The sequence below is a fragment of the Ctenocephalides felis genome, unplaced genomic scaffold (genome assembly GCF_003426905.1).
Source record: "Ctenocephalides felis isolate EL2017-DRISC unplaced genomic scaffold, ASM342690v1 CF-g0.4_SCAFFOLD_01006, whole genome shotgun sequence".
NCBI classification, from domain to species: Eukaryota; Metazoa; Arthropoda; class Insecta; order Siphonaptera; family Pulicidae; genus Ctenocephalides; species Ctenocephalides felis.
This window is the reverse complement of record NW_020537160.1, coordinates 67-9,116: the sequence shown is the minus strand read 5'-3', so window position 1 is coordinate 9,116 and position 9,050 is coordinate 67. Positions and strand designations below refer to the sequence as shown.

The window sequence follows — 9,050 nt, the reverse complement described above, 5'->3', positions numbered from 1 at the left end:
AAAGATATCTATCCACAGATTTTTGAATAAAGTTTTTGCCGTTTTACTTTTATGAAATATGCAAAGATATCACGGGTTTTTAATACTCTTTTTAAACACATTTCACTCAATTTGAATATAATAAATATCAAAAACCTTGTTCGTGCTATTCATGCTTATTATTATACGGATAATTATTATTACAATTACACAAGGAACTTGTTCAACCATGTCTCAGACAACACAGACTGTTGGTTTATTAACTTCCCGAAGGAGAAGTTTATGTTTTCATCAAAAAATCTGATTCGCTAATTTTATGTTTTCTCGACGTTTCAAGCCATTCTGAATCGAATGAGACCAAATTTGGAAAAAGTATGTGTGTGTCTGTGTAAACAGATTTTTTGGCGTAAATCGACGTTTTCTCAAAAATGGCTGGACCGATTTCAAAAATTTAAAAGCCATTCGATGTATCTCGATGAGGACTAGCGTTTATCAATTTTGCGCGACGATCAGCCAAGCCGTTTCTTTGTAAATAGCCGGAAATGTAAAAAAATTTTCGTCCACGTTTTAGCCCGCAGTTCTGAATCGATCTTGAAAATTCAAAAACCGTTCGAAAGATATTGATTGGGAATCGTGCTGATTAGTTGTTGGTAGTGATCGGCCGGGCCGTTTTCTTGTAATGAAGTGTTAAAATTTGTGTTCACCATGAGAATTCACGGCGTATTCACTGATGTTTTTATAGACTTGCCCGTTCCCTATTGGTATATTGGTATGATTGGTATGCATAGATAAAAGAAGAGTATGTTGATATGATTGGGCATTTGGATGATCAGTTTGTAATTGAAAGTTGCAAATTAAATTTTATTGTGGCAGTTATCATTTTATTAGTTCATGAGATAATTTCTTTCCAATAATTCAATTCATTGTACTGTGGCAACCATGTCGCTACATTTTAGGTGAGTATTCAAATATAGTAGTTTTAATAATATATATAGTAAATAAATGTGACCCAGATTATGTACAGAATGGCAATTCATATAGGGTAATTATTGTGTACTATTTTAGATAAAATAATAATTATGTACTTGTATACTCTCTTATCTAACCATATAAACTATCTTATACCGATCTATAATTTTTCACTCACCCGCGAGCACATATTAAGCATATGGATTTGGGACATCCACAGAAATGTATAAACATTTATAAATATACCTATAGATATCTATAAAAGTTCATATAAATTTATGAATATATAAACATATACAGAAATCTATAAACATAATCAGAAAATTTTAATTGTTCAAAAAGATTCAAGTCAAATGCTTTATTCAGCTAAACGAGAAGTTACTGAATAATATTAATTGATTCAAACTTTATTCTCAGTCATTGACGATAACATATAACAACATTCTGTAGTGTGAGTTATAATAAGATATTAATCTATTCGACAATATTTACAAAGGATATTGAACTTATGCCCATTTCAATCTATTATTGTGCTTACTTATTAAATCCGTGAATAAGAATTTTTAGCAGCAAATTTAGGAATTAGGTCCGCGAACAAAAAGCTTTTACTGTAAATGATTGCAGTTTAATAAAACATAATTTATTTTAGATACTATATTTCTATAAATTTATTTATAGTTTGTCATTTTTCATTATTCTATGGCAAAATTTCATACGTTCTTAGACGTTGACAAAATAATTTAAAATAACAATAAATAAATTATTTTAACGCTAATGATCAGTCTGATCTTAAAAGTCAGGTAATTATAAATATAATATATATATATATTAGGGTGGTCCTTAAAATGGTCATTTTCGAATTTCCTTGCTCCCAGGGGCCTAAATGGTTCCAAATAGATAAAAAACAATTCTCTGAAAGTTTTAGCTCCTAATATTAACGTTTAGATAGAGCGCAATTCAATCAAAGTTTGTATGGAAAGAGCATGGAAAAAATTTTAAAAATCAAAAAAAAATGTTTTAGGTATAAGTTAGCGACAAATGAATGAGTTTTATTTATTCATTTGTTCGTTAAATTACATCTAAAAAACATTTTTAAAATTTTTGATAATTTTTCCATGCTATTTCCATACAAAACTTTGATTGAATTGCGCTCTATCTAAACGTTAATATTAAGAGCTAAAACTTTCAGAGAATTGTTTTTGATCTATTTGGAACCATTTGAGCCCCTGGGAGCAAGGAAATTCGAAAATGACCGTTTTAAGGACCACCCTAATATATATATATATATATATATATATATATTGTTTTTTTTATAATAATTATAAATAATTAATACTATTTTGTTTTTGAATCACAATCAAAATATTTCAATTTAAGATTGATGTAACTTGATTTTAATACTTAAATACAAATCTTATGCTTTACAAAGATTCTTTGGCAATGTGCTATGTAAGAAAAAAAAAACTTTAACCACAGAGTGTTGATATTTAAAGAAATTAACCCCATATTGCTTTCTGTAAGAAAAAATAAGTATATATTTGAAATAAAAAATCTGCTTTTATGAATCAGAATGCCTTTCAAGCTCTTTTTTATTTATTTGCCATTGGAAATGGCTCGACGACTATGGGTTTCCATATGTTTCTAAAAAAAAAATCATTCTAATTATTTATCATTTAGTTATTGAATGTAGTATCATATAAAGTCAAAGTACCTTCATTGAATAAGAGCTTGTGAAAGTTTTTTGACATACAGTACATGTTAATAAACCTGAAATTTATTGTAATTAAACTAGTGGTTTTCTGCAATTATTATATATACCAGACATAATTATAACAAATTTTACCTTCCCCCGTGTGAATTCTTATGTGGTATTTTAACTTTTGCTTTTTCGAAAACGTTCGATTACAATAAGGGCAAGCACAAACTTCCTCTCGCGTATGAACTCTTAAATTTAACAGTAATAACATAATATATTTTCTTATTAGTATGATATAATAAAAATTATTTATTTTATTACCTTTCATGAGAGCTACAAGCACTTTTGTCTGCAAAACCTCTATAACAATATTGACAAAAATATGGCTTGATGCCAGAATGAATACGTTTATGACGAACTAGATTCGATCTCTGTACAAACTCCCTTCCACATTGATCACATCTATGACGTGGTCCATTATGTATCAGCATATGTTCTATGTATGAATCCCTTCGCTGCATTTTAATAATGATTAATAATTTGTTCATACACATTTATTATATAAATATCATAAAACTTCTAGTTAGTTATTATTTAAACAGAAGATGTTTAAATAATAACTTTTCTAACTTTAAACATAAATTTAAAATAGAGAAGACATGCATATAAAATAATATACATACTGAAAATGATTTTTGACAATGCGGGCAAATCAGATTTAAATCACTATGTGTTTGCCTGTGGCTACTTAATCCAGATTTGCTTCGGAAACCTTTGTTACAATATTGGCAAAAGAATGTTGCTACACCTGGATGAAATGCTTCCATATGCTCTTTTCTGAAACATTAGTATCTATATGTATTTTCTATAAAAAAAATCTGTATATATTTATATATTCATATAACTTATAGAATAATAAAAAATTAATTTTATACACAAGTTCTAGAAATCCTTGAATAATAATTGAGTTCAATAATTGAATCCAAACCTTTTCTCATCGGTTTCGAACCGTTCATCACAAACTCGACATTTAAATCCTGTTTTTATACTATTCAAATGCTTCATTTTTACATGCAACTGTTTACAGCGAAGGTTTTTAAAGAATTTCCCACATATTTCACAATTCTGAGGTTGAGAAGATTTCTGAGTGAGATGTAAATTCTGTGGAGAAAAAAGCAAATATAATTCTCATGCACAGAAATCATTAAATTATTGTATTAAAATATATTGAATTAATAATATTAACTGAGTTCAACTTAAAATTTACTTTCTAGCATATAAGCTATTTATGATAAAATTATAAAAAAATTCAACAATATTAATGCTTACTTTAAAATGATTTTTGAGAACTTTTTTACTACTACATTTGGTGCGGCATGTAGAAAAACTGCAATACAGTGATTTGGAACCTGGGTGGTCATCCTTGAAATGTTTTCGAATCTGATTCAAATTGGGATAAAGCATATGACAATGCATACATTTGTAAGAAGTACTTGTAAATTCCTCCTTAGATTCGTGTTCAACTTGCACATGTCTTTTCAAACAAGTCTAAAATGTGATTGAGATGTTTAATATCAATTAAATTATTCAATTATCAACATTACATATTACCTTACTGCTAAATATAGTTGTACATAAATAACACTTCATAAATTTTATAGATTCATCCAAGGATAAATGCTTTTCAATTTGATGCACATTTCGATTTTCTATTGTCCAAAACAAATCATTACAAAAATAGCATTTATAACCAATATCTGAACTATCACAGATTTCTGAGATCCAAAAATCATGGGAGCGTATATGTTTTCGAGCTAACATTTTAGAACGAGTCTCTGTCTTACATATCAAACATAAATATAATGGATTTTTATATTTTTTCACTACTGTTACATATTTTGAATTTAGTCTTACTGCTTTATCGGAAACAGATTCATTATTATTGCTGCATTTAAAACCATGCAATCTCTCTAAATGTTTTATATATTTATCTTTTTTATCAAAATTACTAAGGCATACTTCACATTTTATGCAGAGAGATTTCAGCACAATTGAACTATTGCTTTCTGACAAAGTATTTGTTTTATTTCTACAATCATGCTTGTCTATATTTTGGCTTTCTTTGTTATTTAAAGTTTCATTATCAGACATAGCATCATCACTAGTATCAGAAAATATACATTGGACCTCAGAAAAATTTATGTCATTATAACCATCTATTTTATAATCAACAACATCGCTAATCATATCAAAATTAGATTGAAATGATTTTTCAGATATGTTTTCATTTATTTCATTTTCATCTGTCTGGTCTTCTTTCATCGGACTATCAGAAACTGCTTTCTCGTCGCATAAGCAATTTTTTTCTTTTTGTTCTAGACTTTTGGGACAGCCTTCATTATTTGGTGTTTCAATCTCTACATCATTTGCTTCTAATTTTATATTTTCAATTTGACAAACAGTCTGATTGAATTCCATTGAAGGATTTTGTATTAATAAATTGCCAATACTATTCAAACTTAATTTATGATAAGATAAATAATGATAAATTACTTTTTCCAAGTTGTCCATTAAACTAGTTAATATATCACCACATAAACTACAAGTAACTTCTTCATTAATAATTGTAAATAAAGTATTTTCAAAATAGTCAGATATTATAGTTTTAAAATTATGATTAAGTTTCAAATGTTCATATAACCATTTCTCAACACTAGATATATGTATTCCACAATATTTACAAACAACAAGACCATGAATATCAATACAATGGTTGTTCAGGTTGTTTTTAGTTAAATTCATATTAGTGCATCCAAATGGACAATAAATAAAATGTTCAGTTCCTAAATGATTTTCTCTTTCGTGAATGCTATCAAATGAAGAATTACATTTACTGCAATGAAAATTTCCTGAACAATAAATGTCATGAAATTCTCTTGGGGCTTTGAAACTGTACAGATGACCACAAAATTTACATGTATTATCAGTAGAAACTTTACAACTATCAACAACAGCATCACAATTTGGAATTATCTTTGAAATTTGGGTTCCATGGTAATCTAATTTATTCTTTATGTATTCCTTTATACCCATTTTATTAATGATATTTAATAAAATATAATTTTTTATGTTATGTTCATCTTTGTAATGCATATAAAAAAATATTACTGGCAAATGTTTATCGCACAACTTGCATAGGAACTGATTTTCGTTTTTTGGGTCCAATATTAAATGTGGAGTATTCTCATTATCCTTACAAATGGCTGTTATTTTATGTTTTTGAGATAAATGCTCCAAATATATTTCTTTCGGGTATATTTTTTCTGTACAAAAATCACAAATCTTACAACCATGTACATTTAAAATATGGTGATTTAGTACTTTGTAGCTTAAGAAGCATTCGTTACACCAAATACATATCAAGGGATAGTGTTCAAGGATTTCATGATTCTTTCTTTCATTTATATTTTCGTACAAATTATGGCAAAATTTGCAACTAGAAAAATTATGATAGACGATTTTGTGATAACTTATTTCCTCATCATTGCTAAAGTCTTCCTGGCATAAGTCACATAATATTTCTAAATCCTTTAACGAATTAGTACTGGACATTCTATAATAGAATGAAATATGATTTTTAATAAACTAATATATTTGATAATTTATTTATATGAATAACTCATACATTAATTTAAGCGATATTTTTTAAATATAAAATATCGTAAAACCGATATTTATATACAGAATATAGTATTTACATGGTACTATATCAAACACAGCATCAATTTTCTGCGTTCACTTAATATTTCACACAAGCATTTTTTAATCAGTTTTTATTAATGGTATGAGGGCATATTAAAAAATTCAACGCAACTATGTCAAATGTCTGAAATGTCAAATGTCGTCCATTGAACACTTTGACAAACTTGGCAACAACATCTGTTTCTAATTTTCGAATAGTAAGGGCGCGTCGGCACCATTTATTTATTTTACTATATAAACGAACTTGGATATAAAGATTTTAATATTATGTTTTCGATTTTGAATGAAATATGAATATCATTTACGCTTTAACTACTAAATATACTACTAAATGTGTGTGTATGTATGTATGGATACAAATTTCCAGTCACGTTTTCGGGCGCACGGATCAACCGATTTGAATATTTCAAAAAACATTTGATTCCTATCGATAGGGAAAAGAGCTGATTAGTTTTTGGCAAAAGCAGGTCCAGCCGTTTCGGGGATACGGAGCAAAGAGTGCAGAAAATAGAAATTGAATTTTGAGAGAACGGAGTATCCGAATTGAATGATCTAAAAAACATTCAATTAGTAATGATTGGAAGAAGTGTCTATTAGTTTTTGGCAAAGGCAAGCCCAGCCATTTCGAAGATACGGAGCTAAATATGTAAAAAAATGGCAGTTTTTGAGAGAATTAAGCGTCTGATTTGAATGATTCAAAAAACTTTCTGCTTGTCTTAATAAAATAATTGATTTTGGAAAAAAAAAATTTTGTTTCAATTTTTTTTTTTAATTTTTTGTATATCGAAAATAATTTAGATTTTATTTTTAATTCTGACTATAGTTCTAATATACTTTAAACAAATAATTTCAACTTTGCAATTCAGTTTATATAATTCTTATAAATATTAGACAATGTTACAATATTTATAATAATCTATTTGAAAACATTCAGTATTCCTCGAACATTTCGTTACGGTACGGAAAGTTCCAGCAATTTGCCTTAAGGCACGATGCCACCCACCCCACTAGTTTATTATTTTATTCGTTTATGAGAAAGTATCCTGTTTCGATAATTATATGTTTTTGACAACAAATATTTTATGAACATAATTTAATTATTATAATAATACTATTCATTATATTCTTATTATAATAATCAGAAAACATATTATTAAATATGAAGAAACATTGGAAAAATATCATTTTACAGCTATTTACGTTCACATTGATAATAATTTTTAAATCTGTTTACTTTGCAAGTTAATTCTTAACTTCCCGTGGAGTAGTTATAGTAATCGCAAAAATTGCAAATGAAAAATTTTATATATCTTAAGGTAAATTTACGTTTCAGAGGTTTCTGAATATTTTGGCATACCTTAGAAAAAATGAAAGTATGTGTGTGCGTGTGTATGTGTGTTCGGATACAAATTTTTGTCGACGATTTCGGGAACACCGATGAAGCGATTTGAATAATTCAAAAAACATTCGATTCGTATTAATGAGGAGATGTGCTGATTAGTTTTTGGCGAAGGCAGGTATAGCCGTTCCGCAGATATGAGGCAAAAAGTGCCAAAAACGGTAACTCAGTTTTTAAGAGAACGGAGTGTCCGGTTTGAATTATTCAAAAAACATTTTACTTGTATTAATAAGATGAAGAACTGATCAAATTTTCCTGAAAGCAGGTTTAGCGGTTCGGAGATCTAGTAAAAAAAGTAAAAAAGCCATCTGGCGGTCAAAAATGATCATTAGACATATGCACATCAAATTATCAGATATTTTTTATAGAGATTTTAACAATAAGTATGAATTTTGTTTACATTCCTATGGGTTCCGTATCAATGCTTATTCGTTAGACGGCGGCGCGGCGCTTACGCGCTTCGATATTTCGTCTCTATGCAGTTAAAGCAGTACGATTGCTTTGAAAAAAAGCTTTTCTTCAGAGTCTTTTTTTCAAAAAAAAGTAAATTTTTGTCAAAAATTTATAGTTTCTCAAAAATCTAATTTTTTCAAAGTAAATTGTTTTCAAAAATGTTAATCTTTAAAAAAAAAATAATTTTTGGTACGGGAAGTTTCAGCAATTTGCCTCAAGGCACGATGCCATGCGCCCCACTAGTTTATCATTATGATTTCATAAATTATTTACTAATATGGATATTTAAAGTAATTCATAAATATAGTGTAAATGATATACAATACAATTTACATTGCCCGATTGAGTCATTGGCTCCCCCACCATCATTTTCTAGTCAATCTAGCAACTACTTCACTGTGTGCATATGCTGTTTCTGTTTTCCAAAATACGTAGTAAATTAGTAATTTTATAATATTTCAGCAGTTTTTCAAAATTTGTGTATCTTTATGTTAATTTCTAATCTAATTCCGGTAATTTGTGCTCTATATAAATAAATTTCATAAAGTTTACATGTGAGTGCAGAAATTATGAAGTGATACGAAGCTTCTGCCCGACGAATGTGACATTTGAAAACTATTCGATTAATAAAAATATATTTGTTGTGGAAAGAAATGAGAAAACCATAAGGGTTTAATACACATATATGTGAATATTTCAATTACATGTGAATTTATATTTACGAATATAATTTTTAATAAAATGAGTGCGCAGCAAAGCCCCACTAATTTGCAGACGTCCATTGATCGCGAC

The 9,050-nt window shown here is 28.1% G+C and overlaps 1 protein-coding gene across 1 annotated transcript; it reads right to left on the bottom strand.

Moving 5' to 3' along the window:
• Positions 1-2,541: 2,541 nt before the first annotated feature.
• On the bottom strand, positions 2,542-5,737 carry LOC113365441 (zinc finger protein 337-like). The gene is made up of 8 exons (XM_026607001.1): positions 4,256-5,737; positions 3,974-4,192; positions 3,633-3,805; positions 3,328-3,481; positions 2,966-3,159; positions 2,792-2,892; positions 2,660-2,715; positions 2,542-2,589 (listed from the first exon to the last, which is right to left on the bottom strand). Exons 1-8 carry the CDS (start codon positions 5,735-5,737, stop codon positions 2,542-2,544), a joined length of 2,427 nt encoding a protein of 808 aa, XP_026462786.1.
• Positions 5,738-9,050: the final 3,313 nt, after the last annotated feature.